This window comes from Macaca fascicularis, chromosome 7 (genome assembly GCF_037993035.2).
Source record: "Macaca fascicularis isolate 582-1 chromosome 7, T2T-MFA8v1.1".
Lineage (NCBI taxonomy): Eukaryota > Metazoa > Chordata > Mammalia > Primates > Cercopithecidae > Macaca > Macaca fascicularis.
This window is the reverse complement of record NC_088381.1, coordinates 73,849,567-73,874,904: the sequence shown is the minus strand read 5'-3', so window position 1 is coordinate 73,874,904 and position 25,338 is coordinate 73,849,567. Positions and strand designations below refer to the sequence as shown.

The 25,338-nt window shown below is 52.4% G+C and overlaps 1 protein-coding gene and 1 long non-coding RNA gene across 41 annotated transcripts in view; both read right to left on the bottom strand.

Moving 5' to 3' along the window:
* Positions 1 to 11,459, bottom strand: part of LOC135971897 (uncharacterized) — a 68,185-nt gene extending 56,726 nt beyond the window's left edge. For all 4 annotated transcript variants that reach the window (XR_012415363.1, XR_010588263.2, XR_010588264.2 and 1 more), the window contains exon 1: positions 10,903 to 11,459. This is a non-coding gene — a long non-coding RNA (uncharacterized lncRNA). The remainder of the gene's footprint in view (positions 1 to 10,902) is intronic.
* Positions 11,460 to 12,797: 1,338 nt separating this feature from the next.
* LOC107130313 (uncharacterized) overlaps positions 12,798 to 25,338 on the bottom strand; it is a 37,902-nt gene continuing 25,361 nt past the window's right edge. For 6 of the 37 annotated variants that reach the window (XR_012415349.1, XR_012415343.1, XR_012415346.1 and 3 more), the window contains exons 2-6: positions 24,028 to 24,200; positions 23,750 to 23,814; positions 23,055 to 23,133; positions 22,142 to 22,279; positions 12,798 to 16,246 (exon numbers count right to left, since the gene is read on the bottom strand). Coding sequence is in view for 12 of the 37 variants with exons in the window: in XM_065548404.2 (XP_065404476.1) it covers positions 24,136 to 24,200 (65 nt within the window). In the remaining 25 variants the exon portion in view is untranslated. Of the gene's footprint in view, positions 16,247 to 19,845; positions 19,925 to 22,141; positions 22,280 to 23,054; positions 23,137 to 23,749; positions 23,815 to 24,027; positions 24,201 to 25,338 lie in introns of all 37 variants that reach the window. The other 31 variants (XR_012415359.1, XR_010588262.1, XR_012415356.1 and 28 more) reach the window with 12 other exon arrangements.

The window sequence follows — 25,338 nt, the reverse complement described above, 5'->3', positions numbered from 1 at the left end:
GACATGAGAGGGGGACCACAGATCCTTCGCTAACCCCTCCAAGGGGTCCGAGACTTGCACATGATGACTATCCAGGAGCCACAAGTACTCCCAAGTCGGGATGTGAGAGCCCAAATCTCAGGCTCTGGCACTTGGTGCTCCTCCTTGCCCCTGCGGACACGCTACTCCCTACCTGGTCTCAGGTTTGTTGGGCCCTCACTGGAGCTGTCTTTTTGGGGTTTATTTAGGTGGAGCCCCAGGTGCCTTCTCCTGGCTTCCCAGCTCTAGGTCAGCTTTCCGCACACTGCTGTCATGGGCGGAGGCACTCCCCGTGGCCACCCCTTCGAAAGAACCAAAATGAAGGGGGGTGATTAGTGAGGGTGGACTGTAGTGGGGCGATTTGGGGAGGTGGGAGGTTTGAGGACAAGCCACACTATGTGAAAGGGCTGGGCTTATGCTCTTTCCTGCGGCCTGAGTCCAGTCTGGAGGGCCTCGACTCTAGGGTTTCCCAAACGGCCGTCCCAGGCCTCAGGCCTGGCTGCACCATGCAGGTCGGGGAACCGGCCTTGGGGGAGCCCTGCTCTGGCCCTGATTCAATTCCACTTCTCCTTGGTCTTTTGTGAGGGGTCGGCTTGGGACCCCAGAGGGCGCAAGAATGTGAAGGAAGGGCTTGGCTGAGAAGGGTGAAAATGAGGGCTCCTAAAAGAGAGGGGGTCGATTTGAAGCCTTTACCACTTCCACCACGCTCTGCTCCAGCCGTGCCTTGGGGGCCAATCCCTGGCCTGGAGAGCCTGCAGGCACCCTCCCTTACTTGTCCCCCAAACCTTTCCCGGCCACACTCACCGCCCATAAATTCCATAAATTTGTGTGGGTGCGCACACACCTATGCCACCAAGGCATTTAACACAAACACACAAGAGCAACGAATTCGAATTCCAGAATTTTCACCAAATAAAATTAAGCTTCACTTGGGAAAGCTCGTCCCCTGCACCTGGAGGTGGGAGAAGGCGCAGAGGAAGAAGGGGCTTGTGATATGCCCTGCGGAGCTGAAAGGAATCCCTACCCCCAGCCCTCTCGGAGGCTTCCCACGGCCGCGACCTGGAGCCCTTGTTCCGGGACTAGGAAGGCTCGGGCCTGACTCCCCGGCGACTAGACGAGCCTGCGTGGGGTGGAGGCAGCCCGAAAGTCACAAAGCAGAAATGTCTGGTTTTCCCGCCACAGCAGCGGCGGGGGTCCGATTTGCAACGGGAAAGGCCGGAGATATTGGGAATTTGGAACGGTTCATACTTTAAAGCCTACGTCCAGAAGTCACTTTCACCCCACAGTGTCTGCCCTCATGTAAATGGCCCACCCATCAGTTACCTCCCGTGAATCATAAAGACAAACAAGATCTTGTTGTTTTTCTAGAATATTCCAAAAATGAGCATCTGTGTTTGGGGCGAATTCCGGCGGGGCCGAGCTTGTTTTCTCCGACATGATGGCGCTACCAGGGCTCTGGGAGGATCTCCGGGCCAGGCGCCGGCCTAGTGACGGGGGCTGGGAGGAGCTGGGGAGGCATGGCCACTGGTGTTTCTGCGTAGAACCGCAGTCCAGGGATCCCGCGTCCGCCCCGCAGCAGTCTCGGGTTCTCCGGCGCGCCCGCTCGCCTCTCGAGAACCTAGTCCCCGCGCAGGCCTCCCCAGACCCGAGCCGGGAACACCCTCCGGTGCGGTCGCAGGACCCCGAGGGCCCTACCCAGTCGATGGCAAGAGTCGAGGCTGGATTTTCGGCGGCCGCCTGCGTTCAGTATAAATGGAACGTGCTAGGAAACTCCGATATGCAGCGATTTTCTAAACATCCCTATACCTGAACCCCGTGTGGCCACCGCCATGAGTCACGCAAGGACTGGGCGACGGAAGCTCTGAGCTTCTATTTGTAAAACACAAAATAAATCGAGAGCTGAATGAAGACAAAGCCATTTTTAAACGTTTGATTGGTGAGATCTCCCCCACTTAGCAAACACTTTCATTTTCAGAGCTGCCTGTGGCCATAAGCAGGTTCAGAAAATCGATTGTATTCCTGGGTGAATTCCACCCAGGGAAACGAGTTCTGGGAATGCGCGCCCATGTACACAGAAAGCCCACAGTTTAGAAGGAATGTATGAGTGAAAAAGAAGCGAGCATTCAGGACGCAAATGTGTTTGTAAATTTACTTTTTTGCCTTTGTGGGGATCTTCCCTCCGTGGTGCTGCCACCGGTGCGCGGACTGAGCAGGCCGCCCTTCTCCCCACTCGGAGAACTCTAAAACCTGAGGGCCTCTGCCGGAAGCTGCTGTTCGGCCCATCCGGGTTCCCAGAGGAGCCACTTTTCCTCCTACAGGTCCGGGGATTGCATAGTATCTGGATCCTTAAATTCTCTATCCCCTATGCCCAAGACTTAAGAGCCAGATCAAGATGTGGGGCCCTACTGGGGGAAAGTAGGGGAACCCAGGGTGCAGCTGGGGCCCACCCGACCAATGCTGACAGGCACCACAGACACCTCGGGCCGCCTTTCCAATATTTTGCTCAGTGTTTGGGGGACCCAAGGGGCAACGTGCCCGCACGTTGATGCAAGTGTGACCCCTGTGACTGGAATGCCGGACAGGGCTTTCCTAAGTCCCTGCATTCCGCGCATTGACTTTTCCTATCAATGGGAGAGACGCAGGCTATTGACCCAACGGCCTCCTTCTCGCCGCCTATTGTCGCGGCTCAATCACGCACTTACGGGAAGAAAAGCGAGTTTATCTTAGCTTGGAGGAGCCTCGTGTTGCGAGTGTGTGTGTGTGTGTGTGTGTGTGTGTGTGTGTGTGTGTGTCTCAAGGGTGAGGGGAATTCTGCAACCAGAACTGCGCAGATGGGTTGTGGATAGACACTTTCAAAAAGGGCCAATTTCCCCTTCACAATGAGCGCTAAGTACCTGATAAATGGTGTTGGTGTTTATTCATGAGCAGGTACTTTGGAGACGGCGATTAGAACAGCCGCCCGCGCTGCCTCGCCAAGGTACTTAAAGCCGGGCAGGTGCAGCGCGGCGCGCGGCCCCGGCGCACAAAGCCCGCGGCAGCCGTGGAGCAGGGAGGGGCGTGAATGCGGGTCGCGCCGGGCCCCGAGGGCGCGCTGCGCGCAGGCACCTTAGTCCTTTGTTCCTCACTCGAAGCCAAGGCCACTTCACCAAGGGGCGCCCCGGGAAAACCTCCCCTTTAATTACCAGGAATTTCCCTTCGTCACTCCTCTGGGAGCCCAGCCGGGCAACTATAGGTCTAGCGGTGACGGAGACTCAGCATGGGTCCAGGCTTGGCGTTTGCATAAGTGCTGCCTGTGAGCTGTCTATTAGCTAACCAGCTAAGTAACTAACTAAAATAGGAAGAAACAGAACCCAGGCCTGGGAACCGCGCGGGCACGCGGCTCAGGTCGCCCCCGCCGCCTAGGCGCCGCCTCTGGCGGTGCGGGCAACCTCGGGCTTTCAGGTTTTGTTTCAACTCCAAGGGGAGAAAATTGGGGTCTGTCTCTTTCTACAACTTCTTGGCGCCGAGGTCGTGGGACAAACCCGATCTCGCCCTCCGAGCTGCTGCGGAATCTCTAACAACTCCCAGCTTTTGCTCACGACAGGCAGCCTCTCCTCGACGCGCGCGGAGAGAGCTCAGCAAACGCCAAGGCCTTGCAGGAGAGAGCGCAGGATCCCCTGCGCTTGCGGACTGCGAGCGGGCGAAGGGACTCCTGGGGCTGCGCCGGGAAATCTTGTCTGATATACCCCTAGTAGCTCAGGCGCTTGGGGTACGTAACGTCCGGAAGTCTGAGGCAATAATGGCTGGCTCACCTTCAGCCCGACTCCTCGGGCCTGCCCGGATGCTTCTTAAAAAAAAAAAAAAAAAAAATCTTTTCGAAAAGCAGATCGAGATTTTTCCCCAGTGCAGAAAATCAGAGAGGAGAGACCTGTTTCAAACAAGTTGGATTCCCTCTGGGGAGAAAATTCTTTCAGAGTGATAGGAAACAAGGCAGGGGGACCTGAAGTCACCCACTGCAAAGAACCCGACGGCTCTCTCACCAGGCCCGATGCAGATTGACCAGGAGTCTGTAGATATTAACGTTCATTACAAATTTTCTTGGAACCTTGGGGTTAGAATAAATTATAGATAAAATAATTATGATTCCCTGGGAAATTCGACAACCCGGATGTAAGCGCAAACCGAAAGTGGTAATCCAGGGGCGCCTCAGGAAGGAAAACAGAGGTGGGTCGGGTGCCCACGGCCTGGACCGCGCAGCCACCAGCCAGTCCTCTACCGAGCTAGACCAGGGGCCAGATGTGCGGGCGGCCGAGATTTACTAAGAGAGCAAGGCTTCCTCTTGCATCTTTTGCCAGGACATGAGTTAGGGTTCCAGGGTGAAGTGGTTCCTCCTCTTACAGCCTGAGTCTCCTGCGCCAAAGAGACGGGTGAGGTGGTTTGCAGGATAGTCGGGCAAGCCGCGGAGGGCCGGAGACGCGCGCGCCGCCGCGTTGACAATGCCTTACGAATAGTCTCATTGCACGAGGCCTCGGGTAAACATTACTGAGAGGTTGAGGAGCGGTGGCCTAGGCGCTCAGTTCCTTACTCCAGAAAGGCGTGTAGCCTACAATACCGGGCACAGAAAGCTAACGGCATCACCAGCCTGGGGTGGACAGAGCGCGGCCTCCCCTGTGCCGGCGTCAAGATCATGGCCTGCCCCGGCAGGGGGCCCGGAATTTAGGCTGGAAGTAGAAAGTATATTGGAATGGGTGGGGGAGTGGGGGATAAAGATGACGCATCACGAAGCAGTTTTTATATTTCCATTCCCAAGACCTTTAAGGCACACTCAAGAGATGCAGGTGTGATCAGGAGGGCCACCAGTACTAACACCCACTATTGATTTTCTTCGCATGAAAGGTTTAGAATAAATTACAAAATTACAATGAATGTGATTTCTAGGGAAACATATGTCCAGGTGTAATCTTTGCAGCCCCCTCCTCACCTCCTTGGGTGGGCTCTCCACCCACCTTTTCCCCCAATCCCAAATCCTAACCCCTCACCCTTCGCTGTAAGTTTGTTTTTTCTGAAATGGAGAAAAAGCTCCCCAAACTGGCAGGAAACCATAGCCTACAGAGGCATTTGAGCACATGCATTCCGGCCGGCGCAGCACCTCCCGCTTTCTGATTTGTGTATTTCACTCTGGCTAACCCCCACTGATCTCGGGTCCCCCTCAGGCAATCTAGTGACTTAGGCCAAGACCTGCCAAGCAGGAGCCCTGGGCGGGCACAGCTGGGTAGATCAGACCAAATGCACCCAAATCTGACTCCAGAACCACGAAGAGCAGAACCCTTTAACCCATGAAAACTTTTATGTGGTTTTGGGGTGTGTTCAAACAGGAATCTCCAAAGAGTTTTGGTTACTCCAGCTATTATAACACAAATGCCTAATCTTTGTTTGGTGATAGAATCTCCACATCCAGCCAGGAAAGTCAGGAACATTTCATTAACCTGACATCCTCTTCACTGTCAGTTCAGTGACTGATGTAAAGCTGGTGCTACTAATGTCAAATTCTAACCAGAAACCACCAGGCTAGAAGATAGACTCCTTGACTCACAGGGTGTGGTGTAGGCTGGCCCTTCCTGAGGCTCACTTCCTACCCCAGCTCCCTCCTCACTGCAGCAACCCCCTCCATGGGGTAGGACGGTGGTAACCTTCAAGATGGAGCCTCTCTGGGGAAACTTGGAGGAAGCCCAACCCTGCCCTCTTTCCCCTAATCCTCCATCCTCTCTCTTGGTTTGTAATGAAAGGACTGAGATTTCTCTGACCCAGGACCTAACAAGGCAGGGATTAGGTAAGCATGTGATTGGGTAAGCAGGATCTTCCACCCACCTCACCCTTTGCAAAGTACCTTTACACGCAGCATCTCCTATAATCCCCCCCACTTGCCAGGCCTCCCAAGGAGGCACTGTCAGCTTCCTTCAGGAAGTAGAAGCTCAAAGAATGAATCTGGGTTACCTGGAGATCTCCTAGCAAGGAGAGGTAGAGCCAGGATTCCTCCTGGCATTCTGATTCCAAGTCCAGGGTGGTGGTCCTTGACCCTCCCCACACAATTCCAAGGAGGACAGGGGCATCTTTCAGGCAGCCTTAAGGGATAATATGCGGACCTGACTTGGCACCAAGAGGTGAAGACATTCAATTGAATGCCACTGTCATTGAGTCCCCACTTCTGTGCAAGGTATATACCAAGAGTGGGGAGGGCAACAAATGTGGCTTCCATGGCCCCTGGCTCAGGGATGGAGTAAAGCTCCCTAAATTGGCAGGAAACTATATCCTACCAAGGGCATGCCCAGAGCATGGGCAGTGCTCCACAAGGACAAGGACAGGTCTCCAAGGACCAGATATAAGGCCCATTGGCTCTCTAATTGGACACCATGGTACCTCGAGTCCACTAAGGCCTTTAGAAACTATCTGGGACTTCTTTTTAGAGCAGGCAGGTGTTTTACTCTGCTGGCAGTAGAAGTAGCTAGGCCCTTGAAGAGGCTCCAGTAAGGTAAGCAGCTCTTCTCCCCAAGACCTTGACACGCAGCCCCAGTGTGAGCTCTGCTAAGAGATTACGATTCTAGTGTCCACTTTGATAATAGCCTCCAGCAAGTCCTTCTCCATCTGCTTGTTTCCACATCTGCCAAGCGAGGGGGCTTATAAAAGAAGGTTCCTAACATCTCTAACCTGGGCCTCTAAGAAGTGTGTGTGTGTGGGGGGGGTGACTACAAAGAACTCCTTGCAGACGTCTAAGGATACTTGGAGAATGAGTTTCACCCAAAAGAAGCACACACTTCTTTCTGAAATTTGGTCAAATAAATAGCTTGATAGTGGGATAAGGCACACAGACCCTGGAGCCAGCTCCCTGGGTTCAAATCTGCCCCCGATCTGCAAGGAATAGCTATGTGGCCTTGGGTCACTTTACTCAGTCTCTCTGTGCCTCAATTTCCTCATCTCTAAATCAGAGGTCCTGGGGAGGATTAACTGGCACAGGCTAGCTATTAATATGATTTGCCCACACCCCTGGATACAGACTTGTCCCTTCCCAGTCCTCTTGGTTTATGCCATGGACTGTCACCAATTCTACCCCTGTTCCAATGCCAGGATTTCAGCCTTCCCTGGATCCAGTATCTGGTCAGGAATGGGATGAAGAAGGCAGGCACCGGTGTGTTGCCTGCTTGACGGGTACCTTGCCTGAATAAACTTTTTACCTCGGCCTGTTACCTATTTTTGGATATGGAGAGAAATTGAGCCTGTCTCTGTCTCTCTTCTTAATAATACCCCCAAGTGGAGACAGCTGTGTGAAAACATGTGTCCTTGGCTTTAAGGGGTGAGAGAATGAGGGAGACCAAGCTGACCAGTCCCACTCATGAGGGATCCTGTCAGAGGGAGGCACAGCACAGAGTTTCTGATGTTTTTGTTCACACACACACACACACACACACACACACACACACACGTACGTCAGCTCCCTGAGGGCAGGGGCTTTTCTGTTTTGTTCTCTGCTGTATCCCCAGTGCCTAAAACAATGTCTGGCACAGAATAAACACTGAATTAAAAAATAAATATAAATTACATGAAAGGAGGCAGAAGCATTCCACTGACTAGATCTATTATAGCTATTATACGCACTACGTAGGTCAGTCTCCATTTTTAGTCAAGTTTCTGGTGGCTCCACTGAGACCTTGCGGAGGGGTCCCAAGTCATGTGCAGTTCATGAAACGTTAGCTCCTCTAGGCCCTCTAGAGACCCCGTCAGATGAAAAGCAGGGTCTAGTCTTAATTTATTTTCCTCATCAATAGGTAATAGTCAGAGTTTATGGCTAAGAAAGTAAAAAAGAACATGCTTCAAGGCCGGGCGCGGTGGCTCAAGCCTGTAATCCCAGCACTTTGGGAGGCCGAGACGGGCGGATCACGAGGTCAGGAGATCGAGACCATCCTGGCTAACACCGTGAAACCCCGTCTCTACTAAAAAATACAAAAAAAAACTAGCCGGGCGAGGTGGCGGGCGCCTGTAGTCCCAGCTACTCGGGAGGCTGAGGCAGGAGAATGGCGTAAACCTGGGAGGCGGAGCTTGCAGTGAGCTGAGATCCAAAAAAAAAAAAAAGAACATGCTTCAGATTTCTCTCCTTAAGAGTCATCTTGGCCTCTAATTCTCTCAATTATCCACAGGGCCTTTCAACCCCTCCCCCTCTCCGCCCCCGCTCACACACTCACACCTTTCTAAGTGCTGAGAGCCCAGGAGAGACATGGTTTCAAGGGTCTGTATTTAAGACATTGGGAGTCCACATGACCTACTGAGAGTTTGAATTATCTGCGTACAGAATGAAGCTGCTGTCATTCCACAGTCCTGGCACCCCTCAGCTGCTTGGTTAAAGCATGTGGAGATGTATTGGTGTTGTATTTTCTTTTCGGAGTAGGGAGGGGCATTGTTTGCTGAAAATGCATAGTGACAGTAACATTGTCATTAGAGGTGATTGATGGTAATAATGGCTGTCATTCAAGGATACATTTATGACTCAGGCCATGGGCCAAACCTAGCATCTTCTTTCATCCTCACAAGTCCATGAGATGAGATCAATTTGCAAATCCATTTTACAGATGAGGATATGGAGATTTGACAAAAGTCACATGGTATGTAAGGGAGAGAGCCAGAATTTAAACTAAAGACTCCAAAGGGGGCTGTTCACTGCCCCCCAACCCCTGACTCCTTTCTGTCTCTGGGTGATAAGGAAAGCAAGGAAATCCACATGAAATATGACTTGGGAGAGGAGGCATTTAGCCACTATCTTAGGAGCAAAGCTACAAAGTCGGTAGCATAGTAAAGCACAGTGAGTCTAACCCTTCCTGCCAAGTATAAAGCCTACTGGACCTTCTTCTGGATGTGAGACTGAAGGCAAGTTACTTAACCTCTTCACACCTCAGTTTCCCCTTCTATAAAAGGGAGCCATCTCCTTTAGTTGGGAGGACTAAATGAGTTAATATATAAATAAATTATTGTTCTCTCAGTCTACTGCAGAGTAGTATTTATACCACCCCTTGCCAACTGTGGCTGCCTTAAATGTCCTCATTTTACCCATCCAAGTTAGGGAACCTACAGGAGAAAAATAGTGGTTTGTCCGAGAGCTCAGGCCGGAACTGCCCATGAGGAAGAGGAAGAGTCTAGAGCAGCCTTTACAGATGGTTTTACAGATGGTTTTGCAGAAAAACGTTCCGTTTTCCCTTTTTAAAAAAGATGTAAACATCTTCCCAGGCTCCTCTGACATCAGCGTGTCAGTGATGAATCATCGGGAATCTAAACGCACACACTAGGTAGGTCAGTCTCCATTTTTAGTCAAGTTTCTGGTGGTTCCACTGAGACCTTGCAGAAGGGTCCCAAGTCGTGTGCAGTTCATGAAACGTTAGCTCCTCTAGGCCCTCTGGGGACCCCCGTCAGATGAAGAGCAGAGCTGCACAGAGGCTGAGGGGATCCCTTCTGGCATTTCTTCTTCTTTTTTAAATTTTAAAGCAATTTGCATAGAATTTTTCTCCTTTCTTTTTTTAACAGAGCACACAGAACCAGCGTTTTCAGGCTGGTTCTTTCTTGCAAGTGAGAGAGTTCACATGTGATGGAACAGAGGAGAGGAGCCCCTGGGAGCTGTTATATTTGAATCAATATTAAAAACAAAAATTTGACCATCTCAATGCTTGTTAGATTTATGTGTATGTATGTTTTCTTATTCATTCATCCAGAAATGACTTCATTTATTGAGTATTTACTAAATACTCAGATATGCAGCTGACCCTCTGCTGAAGGTGTCAAGAGAGGGAGAGATATGAAGAAAATCTGGGTAGGCCTCCTGGAGGAGGAGGCACCCGGCAAAATTTGGCCAATTGGAGTTGGGAAGAAATGTACTCGGGTAGGCTGGCGCTTCAGCATGAGTCAAATCCCAGAAGTGAGAAATCCCAGGACTACATAGAGAAGAGGGGAAGGAACACACAAGGACAGCAGTATAGCTGCAGGGAAAAGACCTTCTTCCCCTTTCTAATTTGTTACTTCTAACTTGCTGTGAATTTAGAAGCCAAATATTGTGGATGTTAGAACTGTATGTAAAGCACGGATACAAAAATGACCTCAAAGCAAGCACCTGAGAGTGAAAGGCAGGTATAGGGGACAAGATTTGGGCCACTCAGAAAAAGCCCCCTGTGCCCTTTCAGCTTGGGAGTGCACTGGGGCAGCGGGATGAGGTATAAGCTAGGTACAAGCTAACACCTGTCACCGCACGGAATCCAGGAACGAGGCATGCAGGGACAGCAAGAGGTCCCCCCCGCACACACAAAAGAACTCGTATGGTCCTTGCACTGCCACTAAGTCACTGCCCAGCCTAGCCCACCCGACCCCAGCAACCACCATTTGGCCCAGGACTTTATTTTAGGCTCTGGGAATGGGATGGGGGAGTGAGTGGGCACAGTTGATTCCCCTAACAGCTGAGCCACACACACATGTCCGGCTCTTTAGGAGGGGCCTCAGGACCTGGGGAGCTACATTCTAACTAGGATCCCCTCCAGCCCAAATTTGAGAGGAGCCAAGGAAGCGCCAGAGTCAGAAACACAGAAAGGGAGACCAAGAAGCTAACCGGGAGAGATGGGTGAGCCAAACGACTTTGGGAAAGGCCAGCGATCTTACCGGGCCTCGGCTGGGCGCACTTGCCCTCCATACCCACTGCCCAGGCCTGGTACTCCCCAGAGCCCTGGAGCGACAGTGCACTCCCCATCCCACCGGAGGCCCAGCGGGGCTGCCCAGCAGGTTTTCAGCACACCATCCTCCGCCCCGCTCCTTGGGGCCCGCAGAGTCCCTGGCGGGGGGCGGGGCACAGGGATACCGGCGAACCCAGCAAAGGGCTCTTACCTCCGCGCGGGCATCCGTCCGACCAAGCACAGTTTGCCGCTGGGACTGAGGGGTTGGGGAGGCTCCCACGGGCTTGTATCGCGCCTCCACTCCCCTCCGCAGCCCCCCTCCCTCCACGCCGGCCCGAGCCCCTAGATCCTTCGGTGGTACCGAGCGGCGACGCCGGGACCAGGGGACAGGCGCCGCGCCGGCGGGAGGAGGAGGCTCCTGCGGGGCGCGGCGGGGCGGGGCGGGGGTCTTTTCTGGGCCCCGCCCGGGAGGGGACGTGGGAGCGATTATCCCAGAGAACAAAGGCGGCCGGGTAAGGCTCAGCGCCCCTCGGGCCTGGCCCTGAACTTGAACTTGTATTTGACACTTTGTCCGGAAGGTGGCGGGGAAGCCCATCTGAGCTGGGACGGGGCTCGTCCGGCCACCTTCCGTCCTGGGTAGGGGGCAAGCCCGCCCCTTTCTACTCCCAGAGGGAGCGGGGCATCCTAAGGGTCCCGGCGCGCCCCAAGCAATGTTGGGCTCGAGGGTCTTGAGATCCCCGCGTTCCCTCGGAGAGTTGGAGTGAGGACGAGGTCCTGGGTCTCCGGGCCAGAGGAGTAGGCCGGGGTCCTACGCCGCGTCCCCCTCCCTCGGTCCCACCCTCTTGGGCCAGGCCCGCCGCCCTCGCTGCCCGGGGCAGGCCGGATTCTTTGCACGTCGTGTCGGCGGCCGCTATTCAGCCGCTAATTGAACGTTAATGGCAGGTGCGGATGAGGTCACCGGAGCTGGCTTTTCTCACACATTTTTCATGCAAATTCGCGAAACTCTAAACAAATTTGAATAAAAAGCTCTTTGTGCCGCGCGCCCCCCAGTCGTCTCTCTCCCGCTCGGGGTCCTGGCTCCTCCCGGTGCCCTGGGGCTCGAGCCGGGAGCTCCGGGGAGCGCCGCCTGCCGGTCAGTGGTTCCGCCCTACCAGTGGTTAAACGCGGCCCGGGCTACTGAGGGGCGGGTGAAAGATGTTTCATTTGGGGTCGTGGGCCCGGGTTAGGTTGATGGGGCTTTTAGGGAGGCAGTGTGTGCAGTTAAGTGCCTGGCATCTGGACAGACAAACGTGAGTGTGCTGGCATCCTGGCTGCAATCCCCCCTCCTCCACCACACACGGAGCCACACGGGCCACTTTGGATGGCCAACTTGGCCTCACTCTCGTTCTTGGTTAAATAGGAATAAGGATAGTGCCCAGCTATGCACACAGATGTGAAGATTAAGCCACGATTTAAGACACAAACTAGCACTTAGAATAGTGCCTGGCACAGTAAGTCTTGATTATTCTCTGCAGTCCAAAGGCCTTGTGAGAATGAATGCTGTGATGAAAGCAGGGTTGTGAATTAGCTCATACACGAGAAAACTTACCAGGGGCTTTCAAGAGACTCACCACCCCCGCCCCCCCCCCCCACCCCATCCCATTCTGGTCACAGAGATGAGATCTGGAGGCCAACTCCACTGCTTCCCAGCTGTGTGGCTTTGCCTATTTCTTAGTCTCTCTGAGCCTCTGTTTCCTAGTCTATAATATAAAATTCAGTCTTACGGAGTCATTGTGAGAATTACATGAGAAGACACTGATGGAAGTTGAGGAGGAGTGTGGGGGCTAGCTCCCAATCTAGAACCTCCAGGACCCCTCTCCTGAGGGCAGGGCACCCTCAAGGCAAGGTGGGCCTTGCACTGGCCATGACCTTCTCTTCTTGCCCAAGTGACCCTAGCTCAGGTCAAGAAGACAGATTTCTAAGCCTTGTAAGACTTCTTGCTCCATCCTTTGCACCCATACCAGGTTCCCCACCACACCCCAAGACATGAAGAGTTGTTTTTGCTGGTGGCAGAGTGCTACTTTCCTCACTCATGTCCTCCTAGAAAAACTGACCAGAGACATGGAAGGCTTTGCAAAGAAAATTTATTCATTGTAGGTTGCAAGAAAGGCAGGGGGTTCACAGCATAGGAAGAGACCTCTCCCAGAGGATGCCCTAGTACTCCCTCAGGAGGACCTGTGGGGCTTGGAAGGGTCCTGGTGATTCAAGCTACCTGAGTGCCATTGCTGCTCTCCTACTTCTGCCTCTCCAGCCTCAGTCTTTCCAGAGCCCACCAGGCCAGCCTCTGGCAAGCACTGGAGCAGGTCTCGGGAGCATCCTCATCTTCCTGCCAAGGACCCCAAGGAACAGCCAATCCTGCAGGGATACAGATGACCAGCAGCCATGGGCTCCAATCTGTATGAGGCTCTGTAACCCTGTAAACCCCTCCTCTCACCCCGCTGCCCAGTCCAGGTTTGGGCAAAACCCAGGGGATGGCATTAGGTGGAACTGTGGGAGAAGCCCAGCTAAAAGACTATTTGAGGTGACCCTGCAGGGCAGGGGTTAATGTCTCTATATGTGGGCACCGGCAAGGGGAGTCTGCAGCTTTAGGGACCTCCTATAAGTGGCCAAACAAAACAGGATGTCTTTGGAGTCAAAGTACAGACTTCAAAGTCAAAGAGACTTGGTTTTGATCTCAGTTCTGGCACTTACAAGCTGTGTGACTTAGGACATGTAACTTAACTTTTCTGGGCCTCAGTGTCCTCATCTGCAAAATGGGTGTACCAATGACACCCACACACCATAAAATGATGAGGAGTCACTGCACTAAGGCATGTGACCTGGGACCTGACAGCCTTCTGCACTTGGTCACTCTTAATGCTTTTTTCCTTCCCAGTCCACTGGCCCCACAGCCAATCTGAAGTGACTGTAGCTGTGCCCAGGCCTCAGGGACCAGGTTTCCCAGACCCCTCTGGACAGCCCCATTATGCCTCTTCCTGCCCCCTGCCCCTGCTCCCTCCCAGGCTACTGAGGCACTACTGAGAGCTCTGCAGGCTGCTGCAGCCCCCGACCTAAGGCAGATGTAACCTGACCCAGTGCCACCAGGGAGGGTAGTGTGCAGCATTACCTCTTGGAGACACTTTCCAGGCCATTTACTCTTTCAGGGATGAAGTAGGGGTGGCAATTGCCCTACTGGGCACCCACACCTCTTCTGCTCTGTGATGTCTTTCTCTCCACACATGCTGCTTATGCAAATAGGCCCATTCACAGCCCTGTTCCCCACCCCCCAGCACGGTGATACTTTTGGGCTATGGCCAAATGGGAACACTTCCCAGTTCACCATGTCCAACACCTGGCATGACCCCGGTGCCTCCAAAGGCCTCCTCCCCCAAACAAGCAGGTCCTCAGGGCAGAGGGGCAATGTCTGCATGGAAAGAAACTGAGAGCCAAGATCTAGCCACCATCCCCCACCCACCTCCCCTGTCCCTAGCCAAGCTCCTGGCTCTGCCCCTCACCTGCAGAGGAGCTGCAACAAACCAATTAACTTCTTTTGATTTGGTGAAACTGGAATAATGATACCCACGTAAGCAAGACCCAGAGACAGTAAGCCTGGCACTTAGTAGGTTTTCGATTAACACTAGCAACCATGATGATATGTGATTATTAGGCCCCAAAATGGCCCATGGCTGAAGCCACCAGTAATTGTGGGATACTTTCTCCAGTAACATCACTACCACCCTCTTAAAGCACCCACGCCAAGTTAGTTGATAGAAGTTAAGCCTATTATACTGAACAACCCTTTATATCTTTCAATAAAAGTATCTTAGGAGCACGAAAAGAAAACAGAACAGTATAGAAGAGTGCATTCCCCCATGCCCACTCCCTAGAGGTAGCCTTCCAGTACATACTTCCGTATATAAGCATACTTATGACTCACTTTTAAACATCTACAAATAAGATCATACTCCACAGCCTGTTCTGTAACTTATTCTATTCACCTTATCATGTGAACTGGCCAACCTTCCACATCAACTCATATACGGAGATCTACCACACTGATTTTTACAGCTGCATAGGTATTCCACAGTATGAACAGACCATAGGTTCATGTCCATTTCTTTACACTCTTCAAAAGAAATGCTCTGATGAACATCCTTGTATGTAATTCTTTGGGAACTTTTACAAATATGCCCACAGAGTAAATAGTGCCATTTTTGTGACCAAGTATATTTGCCTTTTACATTTTGATATTGCCACATTTCAGAAAATATTGTAGAATTTACACTCCCCAACTGACAGTGCTTGAGAGTGTCTTGAAATAGGCATGTGATGGTACAGAAACCACAAAATTAACCTGCCAGTTGGTGCAGGCCACAAAGGCACCCACAGAGCCAGCGGAGAATGGCACTGGACTAACATGATGTCCTCAGGGTTGTTCCTAGTGGCTTCTTCCTATCCAGGCCTGTATAGGCTAGGGGCCCAAGGGTGCCCTGAATCAGAAGGGAGTGGGGCCCACAGGGGGACTGGGTGGAGGGCAGGCCAGCATGTCCCGCCTGAATGATTTCCTGCAGCCATTGTCTCTGCCCTGCCTGGTCTCCTTGGGGGGAGTTTATTCAGAGGCCCTTGGAAAGGGGGCTAGGCAGGAGGAGGGTGTGCAGTCCTCACCAAAGGCACCCAGGAATGTGTCATAGGAGGGGGAGAAAGAGGAAGGGGGGGAACCCATCCCTGGGAGAGACGGGACGTCAAGAACCCCTGACTAATGAATAGCGAGTTTGCCCTTGAACCTCACTGGGTTTCGCCATTCTCAGGCACAGAACAAGAGCTGAGACACGTCTGAGCCCAGCTGCACAGGGACGGCGGCGGTTCATCTCAGACACTTTGACAGGCCGGGCCTTTTCCCTGCATAGCTCAGATCTGCCTCCGGACTCCCCTGGCAACAGCACAGCAGCATGGCTCCCGGGTCCAGGCCCTGCCTGCTGTGAGCAGGAGGAGGGAGGAAGAGGAGCACCAAGGGGAGGACAGCTGGGGAGAGGGAGTCGTTAACTCCTAGCAGGCTGGAGTCCCTTGCTTTGGCAACTTTGCCAGTGTGCTGCTCTTGGTCCTAGGCTGGAAACACGGTGAAGAGCTTCCGTTTGCTGGAGGCCTACCCAGAATGTTCCATGCACCTCAGACCCAAACAGATCTGACAAGAACAGACATAGTGAAGAAGGAGATGCTAGGCCAATGGGCCAAAGGCAAAGGCCCTTGAGGGATGGATTGGGGTACATTTTCCCAGGTCCCCTGCCAAGTCCCAGATGGGCAGGATTACGGAGTCCTCCTCCTCCATCCTGGTCCCTGGCTGTTACAACCTCAGAACAGAGGCTACTTGTTCTCCCTTCCTGCTAGGCTTTTTCCCTTCTGAGGCTCTTGCATGTCCTGGGGTGGCTTGGCTCTGTGTTCCAATCCTGTGACCTTGGCAAGAGCCACAATTCCTCTGTCTCCATTTTCATAAAAGCTGAAAAGAGGCTGTCCGATCATACTTCACTTCACAGGACAATCTAAAGATAAGAGAAATAATATGTGAGAAGCTTTGCACTCTGGGGAGGAAGGTGTCCTATAAATCTCATTCAGGTATTATTAGGGCTGAAATTAGGTATTTCTGCCCCCTGGGGAAAGAGGGGCAGTGGGCTGGGGGGAGGTGCTCCTCCAAGGTTGTCTCAGCACTTCCCCAGCAGGGCAGTCCTGAAACTCAAAGGCAAGAGGTCAGGAAAGTTAAGCGTTTATGTCTGTGGCCTTTGAAGCCTCTGGGTACAGCTGGCACTAGGAGGTAAGACAGAACATCATTTCGAGGTACTTTATCTGTGTTATTTCTATGCCTCACTGCAACTTTATGAGAAAGGTGTGGTTATCTTCATGTTAGAAATAAGGAAATAGGGGATCAGAGAAGCTAAGGAGCTGGCCCAAGGTCACGCCAGTCATATAAGATGCTGAGCCCACATCCATGTATCAGCTGTACCAGTGGAAGAGCCGCCTAGCTGGGGTGCTTCGGAGAGGGGTCAGCACCAAAAAGTAGTGTTTCCCCCATGGTTGCTTCTCAGGGATTGGAGCTTTTGAGTCTAAAGGTTCTGGCCTAAGGAAGTGGAATGGGGCAAGTCCCAAGGAGAACACTGCAAACCCACCTTGAGGGCCACCTGAGCAAACAAAGCCACCAAGGCAAACACCATTCAGAGCAAAGAGAAGTAGAAGAAAGGACAAAAGCATCCAGATTAGAGACTGGGAGCGCACCTAGGTGAGACTCATGTTCTCTGCCCAAGTCTTGCTCCAGGACAGGTCACTGCCCAGCCCCATGCCCCTTGCCAGCAGTGAGCTGGGTTTTCATTTTTGTAGCCTCTAGGTAATGGTGCCTCCTTGCATCCCAGGCCAGCTTGAACAAGACAAAGCTAATTGTGTTTCCTATAAGCCAGGGGGCTGGGAGCAGGGGTTACTGGCAGGTAACAGAGTAGAAGCAGCAGGAAGAACTCCCAGATGAAAAAATGCAGGGGCTAAAAGGGACCTCAGATACCATCCTATTCAATGCTCCTTTTCTTTTTTCTCTTTCTCTTTCTTTTTTAAGAAATAGGATCTTGCTCTGTCATCCAGGTAAGAGTGCAGTAGTGCGATCACTGCAGCCTTGGAACTACTGGGCTCAAGGGATCCTCCTGCCTCAGCTTCCCAGGTAGCCAGAACTATGGATGCATGCCACCACACTCGGCTAATTTTTTCATTTTTTAAGAATAGCGTCTCACTGTTCTCAAACTCAGGCTGTTCTCAAACTCTTGGCTTCAAGAGAGCCTCCTACCTCAGCCTCCCCAGTTACTGGGATTACAGGTGTAAACTACTGCACTAGCTCAATGCTACTTTTCTGGGTCCAGTAAAGGAGGTGGCTTGCCCAAGACCACTCAGTGGAAAAGTGGGCTAGAGTCCAAATCTCTGACTTCCAGCTAGGTAAGGTTGTGTCTTCCTATGCCCTTGTCACTTAACCAGACCACCTTAGGCCCTCAAAGCCATTAATTTCACCTAACAAGGCAAAGAGATAGGCCAGGTAAAAGGAGTCAGTGTTGGCTAAGTGCACCACATGTCCAGGTGTGGCCTCGGAAAGCCTGGGGCTGGGAGAAGATGCTGCCTGCCTTGAGGTCAGAATCTTTCCACGATGACAGAACATGGCTCCACACTACCCCAACACGACACTCCATACTCCACAGTCAGGTAACAGAAACCATGAACTTCCCCTGGCTGATTAAGAAACAGGCGTGAGGAGTTAGATCAGAGCACAAACAGACCCTCTAATCCTGACCCACGGTGCTTCTGAGAAGAAGGGACAGGAAGGAGGGGCAGCTCTAGGGGACATGAGGATGGCGAGAGCCCACAGAAGCAGCTCTTCCTCAGAGCCTGGTGGCAGGTCTGCTGCCAGCTTGGGGCAGGAGCTGGGAAGGCCCTCAGCTCACTGCCCTCTGCTTCCAGGTCCTCTTTCAGGTCAGGCAGGGTGCGCCATGCTAAGCACGCCTGACTTGCTTGAATGCAAAGATCTCAGGATCCTGCATCCTGCAACCTCCTCAGGAGCTGCCCTCAAGGGATGTCTGTATGCTTGCTGATAAATGGACTCATGACGGGGCAGAAAGACACAGGGACAAGTTCTGCTCAGCTGTGCCCTCCTCCCTGGGTGATGGTTTGGGCCAGCTGTCATTCTGACTGGTTGGTGCCCAACCTGTACAGGTGGTTAAATATTCTGAATATCACCACTGTCCACATTCCCCAAATCTCAGCTCTCTTAAATGACCTGCAAAACCTTAACTCCTTCATCTCTGCCCCATATCTAAAGGAAAAGGAGAAGAAAAATTAACCCCATTGAGTGTTTCCCATGTGCCCAAGAGTCTTCATAGCAGCTCCAATGGAGGTAGGGATTATGATGCTCATTTTATAAATGAGGGTTTGGAGGCTCTGAGACATCCAGGGTCTGCTGCAGAGTTTTATGCAGAAGCAGAGCCCTGGGCCTCGGCCCACAGCATCTTCTCCTCTGTTCCTACCCTTCAGCCAAGGTCCAAGGCCTGGGGGCTGCCCCAGTTCTGCTAAGCTGGATGCCTCAGAACCACTTGGGCTTGCATTCACACCCCCACCTCAATTTCCTGTCTCTCCTGGCTTCTCTCAGGGCCCATCGCTGAGAGAATCAGGGGTTCATCTCAGGGGTTCTCTCCCCTGCTCATCTAGGCAGGGAAGCCATTCCACCCAGCATACTTGCTTAGTTCTAGACAAATCCCCACCCCCGACTAACCCAACAGCATATTCCTGGCTGACCACGGGGATGATACCTGCAACTTACAGAGACTTCTTCTAACTGGGATTGGCAGCCAGAGGATTTGGGGGCTGGGGTAAGGGTGGGGGCAGCTACCAAACAATAAAAACTTAGCCATGCAGAAAGGGCCAGAAAGCCCTAATCTTGGGAACTTTCCTCCTGAGGGACAAAGAGGAGGTGACGCCCGACTGCATGCAGGGTCTGTGCCTCAGCCCTCCACTGGGTACCACCTGTGCTGGGTCCAGCCCTGCCGGGCCACTGCCTTAGGAGTGGGAGCTGCGCTCGGAATGTGATTCTCCAGCTTTGCATGACACTCTGTTAGCAGAGTGCGACTCCCAAGATCCCCTGTCACCTCCTAAAGCCTCTGCTAGCCTGCCCCCCAGCACCACAAGGATCACCAGATTAAGGAGCTCAGAGCTACAGCTGAGGCGGCTAAACCCTGGGAGGTAGGAATGGGGAGGGGCAGGGAGGCCAGTGGGCAGCTCTCCCAAGGCCCTGCTGCCCTGCCTCTTCTCCCAACCCGTACTGTAGGCAACTCTCTCACTCTATCCCTGCCATGAAGTGCTAACGTCTACCTTCTTTTCTTCTTGAGCTTTGGACTTTACCACCAGTTATCCAGCTTGAGTGAGGAGCAGTTCAGGGAGACAGGGAAAGGCCCCCCAGAAACAGAAATAAAAAGAGAGAGAGAGGCGGGGAGGAAAAAGGCAGCCCAGATGGAAGGAACAAGTGCACTGCGTATGGGAACTGGCTGGCACAGCGGCATGGGAAGGAAGGTCCCTACTGGAAGGGAGGTCCAGGGTCTCTCCCCTGCCTGGCCTGAGTGGCTACCTGAGGTTAATTCCAGAGGCTCCTTGTGGGTGGCTCTGGTCAGCTGCCTGGCCTCAGTGCAAGGTACATCCCACAACACCTGATGAGAGAGTGGGAGAGTGACAGAGATTGGGAGGCTGGCAAAGAAGGAGCCAGACACCCTGGCCACTTAACCTGAGAGCCCTGCACTAAACAGCAGGGTGATGCTTCATCCCACTCCCCACCTACCACCTGGGGTTATTCTGAAGGGCTGTGGAGAGGTGGGAACTCTGAAGTTGCCAGATGAACCCTGACCCTTCTCAGCCCTGTCCCCTGCCCACCCCCACCAACCCTGTCCCAGGACCTGCAGGGGGCAACCAGGACACACCTAGGGCCCTGGCTAGCAGCTGCTCTCCCTCCAGCTTCTCCTTTGCCACTGCCAAGCTCTCTTCTGCTTGGCAGTCTCTGTGCAGAGAACCAGGGCCTGCTTCTCACCACTGCAGGTTTGGGATGGGGAAGAGCTCCTCTGTGAAGACCTGGGAAGACAGGCTCTGCCTGCTCTTGGTCCTCCCCACACTCTGAAAACAGGAGCCCGCACTGGATATCAACAGGGATGAGGCCAGGCGCAGTGGCTCAAGCCTGTAATCCCAGCACTTTGGGAGGCCGAGACGGGCAGATCATGAGGTCAGGAGATCGAGACCATCCTGGCTAACCCGGTGAAACCCCGTCTCTACTAAAAAGTACCAAAAAAACTAGCTGGCCGAGGTGGCGGGCGCCTGTAGTCCCAGCTACTCGGGAGGCTGAGGCAGGAGAATGGCATAAACCCAGGAGGCGGAGCTTGCTGTGAGCTGAGATCACGCCACTGCACTCCAGCCTGGGCGACAGAGCGAGACTCCGTCTCAAAAACAAAAACAAAAACAAAAACAAAAAACAGGGATGAAATCCTTCCTGCAGCACTCCCCTCCACCCCAGCCAGAATTCATTAGTCCCATTCCTGTCATTGTGCTAAATTAGCGAATGCTAAATCAACATAGTTTTGAAATGATCACCACTGTTACCACCATCAGAGGCTTTCTGAGTTAGAAGAGAGCCAAGAGATTCCTGAAGTTCAACTCACTCCTCTTGCCAACAAGAAAACTAAGATTCAGGATTTGGGGTCACTTGGCCTGCCTGAGGTCACATAGAAACCGGTAGCAAGGACATGCCTTACGCCCTGTCTACCAGACCCCTTTCCTTTCAGGCCAGGCCTCTATGAGGTCCTAAAAGGAAGCTTCTCCATCATATCCCACACAAGATCCTGGTCCAACCACAGGCGGCAGGGGTCTGGGGACAGGGGAGGCCGTAATGCGATCAGCAGACTGGCCATCTGGCTCGGGGACGGAGAAGAGTCCAGACTGGCTGTTTCTGCTGCCCGGTCCCAAGGGGCCCTGTGTCGCAAGAGACAGACTGCCAGATGGACAGGCACTGGCCTGGGTCTGGGAGGAAGCCAGTGAGTCCCAGCAGTCAGAGCTGACCAACTTTCAGACATGGAGGGGTGGCGGGAAGAAGGCATAGGGAGCAAAGCCAGGCCTCCCAGACGGCAGAGAGACAGAACTATAGGATGGGAAAGCCGCAATTCCCTGGCCAGGCTCAGAGCCTGGCTCTCCAGGTAGGCCCAGCCCCTCTCAGCTCCAGGCCCCCAGGCTACTAGCCAGCCACAAACAGGGCCCCCTCCCGGGGAAAGGCAAACACATCTCCCCTGGCACCTTCTCAGACATGCATGCAAAACTAATTAACATGGGGAGACATGCGAGCAGCCGGCCAGCTCCACACCCTCGAGTCCACGCAAACAAGGCGAGCCCTTGTCCAGGGGACGTGCACAAAGCTTTGTTGCTAATTTAGGCATCTGTCTCTGTCTGGTCTGGTCCTCCTGCCTGCGCTGGGGTTTTTCCCAGCCCCTTGGACAATGCTGGGAACAGGCCCACCGATCCCTTATTCAAATCACACCCGGGACAATGAGCTCATTGTGCAGGCCACAGAAAAGGGGATGCTGGGGGGTGGGAGTGTATAACGGGGCATCAGGGAGTAGAGAAGGGTGGGGGGTGTACAGAAAATGGGAACCCAGGAAAGTGTTTACTAACACAGCCCCTGCAGCTGCCTTGGGCCCCTTGCCCCCTTCCAACCTGGCTTGGAGCTGGGGGGAAGTGCTGGGACTCAGAGCTAGGGGACCCCAGAGTAGAAGGCTCAAACCTTAATTTTGTTGACCTCTCCCACCTTCAACAGTTTATAGCTACCTCTGCACATCTAAGGCCAGGCACATTTTTTAATAGGGTGGTTTGGGGGCTTGTTTTCTTCTTACTTCAGGCTTAAATGTGCAGATCCCAACTGCAGAAGAAGAGACAAGGCTGAGGGAAGAGATGTTGGCGGCTGTGCAGGGTGGGACCTGCTGTCTCGGCCATTGTCTTCAAGCAACGTTTCATGTTCTCCTCCTTTCCAGCTAATAAATTAGAGAGGAGACGGTGAGCTGCGAAGGGAGAGGCTCCCCATGGATGGCAGCAGAGGGCTAGAAGGCAAGTCTGGGAGCTCACAGCAGATGGGGCTCACCCAGCCCAGCGGCTGCTCACACCACACCTGGTCAGACACTCGCATGCAGCCCCACACAATGAGCAATATGGAAAAAAATCCACAAACACACATACACACACACACACACACACATACACACACACGTATCTCCTGAGGTCCCTGAGGAGGACAGCTGGGCTTTGAAATGCCCTCCCCCTTTACTGCCACCTCCCCAAGCTCCTTGTTGCACTGAGCACGCCTAGACAAGCCGACAGAAACAGACACACATAGCCTGTCACTGACACACAGACACACACAAACACACACACACACACCCAGAGGCAGCCCCAGACACACACACTGACAATGGTGTAATGAATGCGGGAAGGCGAGAACATTCAGTCAAAAGCCCACACTCTGGCTGCCCAGCACCGGGGTGGCTAAAAGGTTGTGGAGAGGCTTTGAACTGGCTCTCCCAACAACCTCCTCCCCAAGTCTCCCAGGACTGCTGCCGGTGACACAGGAGGTGAAGTAAAATACCGTTTCAGGCATCCAGATGGAAGCAAATTCCTCCAGAGACAGAAAAGTTTGGAACTGGTCTCAGCCCTTAGTCAGTATTGGCTGAACTGTCTGGAATTTTTTTTTTATAACAAAAGAAAGGGTGCTCAAAACTCATCTGAAGTATCCTGCATTTTGAGATGATATACCTTGAAGCTGGGGCAAAGTGGAGCCTTGCTAGGATAGTTTCCTACTGCAGTACAATCCACAGGTTACAGTGATTCCTTCCTGCTGTTAAAAAAAAAAATTCTGTGAAGGGTATCATAGGATGAAGAGGAACACAAATGGTTAAAGTATCAGAAACTCTTTAAAATGTGTTTCTGGGGATCCCTCTACCATCCCAGAGGAATGGAACTATAGTAGGTTGAACCATAAGAAATTGTCAATATTTGACTATTTTTCATCAACAAGAAAGAAATTTCATATGGGTCAACCTAGTAGGTGCTGGTTCCAAGAACCACCAAGGATATTTTCCCCTTTTAAATTAAATTACATTTTTTTAAGAGACAGGGGTCTCATTCTCTCACCCAGGCTGGAGTGCAGTGGCGTGATCATAGCTCACTGCAGCCTGGAACCCCTGGGCTCAAGTGATCCTCCAGCCTCAGCCTCCCGAATAGCTGCGACTGCAGGTGTGCCATCATACCTAATATTTTCCCTTTTTAAATTGTCCTTCCCAAACTGGGTTATTTTCTCCCTGAATGTAGAAAAAAAAATAACAGTATTCTAAAACCTAAATCTACCTTGGACCATCCATCTACAGCCACAGAAATACATCTTTCCAGCAGCTGGAAAGAACTGCAAACACACATGTGCAGCCCAATGCCCATGTCAGGAAGGGACCCACCTTTGGACTCTTGCCACCGGGACTTCTGCTTCTCTTTTTGCTGTCTTCTGACTCCAGAGCATGTCCTGGATGGGGACAGAGGAACATGAGAGGGAAACTAGAACTGGAAATTGGTCAACTGCACACCCGGCCTCTCCAGCACTGGACTCGGCATATGCTCTGCCTTGGAAGAAGCATCTCCTGGGCAGCCTCATAACTGAATCACATGCTGTCCACTGGCCGCCATATTCAAACCCAAGGCCAGATTCTGTGCATGCAGTATTCATCCAGCAAATCACCTCCAGGAGACCCAGGCAATGGAAGCCAAAGGGTGTGGACGCCACCCAGCGTAGGGAAGGCCTACTCATTGCCAGCATCCGGACATCCATTGGTCCCGTTGCTCACTGTCACAGAAGTCGGAGCACACCACGTCTTCCTGGGAAATCACCATCACCAATCTCTCTGGGGTTTCCTAAGAAAGGAAAGGTTGGAGGCTTCAGAAGCAGAGCACAGCACTGCTCTGTGTCTCGCCACCTGCTTCTCACCTGGCCACAGAGGAAAGCCTGTTCCATGTGTGCCCATCCTGTCCACCAGCAGCAGCTGCTGAGGGTGCACACTTCCCCTGAAAACGTTTCTGGCGGCTAAGGACCTGAGGTTCTATTTAAAGATACAGAACCACCTTCTATACAGCCAGAAGTGGCAGAGTCCCTCTTATATCCTTGACAAATGCTATGTAATTTCTGAGAGCTTTATCTTATAACATACACACACCAACGTCAACAAAACCGCCAAAATAGCAATAATAATAAGATGAAACTTATTGCCTTTCCCATTCCTGGAAGGCAAGAAAGAATGACAGAGGCTGCAATTTGGGCTTTAGGGCTAGTGAATTCATTTGCAGGACTAGGCCCAACCCAGGGGCTGTGAGAATTACTCCCCAAAACCTCAGCTGTATGAAGAGAGGCAGCTGGGTATCCCCCATTGCTAACTTATATACAGGCCCACCTGCCAAAAACTGTACTCAGGATCCAACCTGGGTGCAGGGTAGCATGAGAACCAAGGTAAAATTCTAGCCTTGGTGCTCTGAACAGCATCTGATTTCTTCTGAGGAAGAGAAACCTACATGAATTCATCAAGATGTAATTTATTGTTTGATTACATTTAAGATGTTTCCTACCAATCTCACAAGTAAATCTCGATAGATTACTGCTATTTTGATTTATAAAATCAAACTGTCTTTTAGTCTGGGTGTGGTGGCTCATGCTGTAATCTTTTTTTTTTTTTTTTTTTTTTTTTTTTGGTGAGACAGAGATTTATTCTTGTTGCCCAGGCACGATCTCGGCTCATCGCATCCTCTGTCTCCCAGGTTTAAGCAATTCTCCTGCCTCAGCCTCCCGAGTAGCTGGGATTACAGGCATGTGCCACCACGCCGGCTAATTTTGTATTTTTAGTAGAGACGGGGTTTCTCCATGTTGCCCAGGCTGATCTTGAACTCCTGACCTCAGGTGATCCACCTGCCTCTGCCTTCCAAAGTGTTGGGATTACAGGCGTGAGCCACTGTGCCCGGCTCATGCTATAATCTCAACACTTTGGGAGGCCCAGGTGGGAGG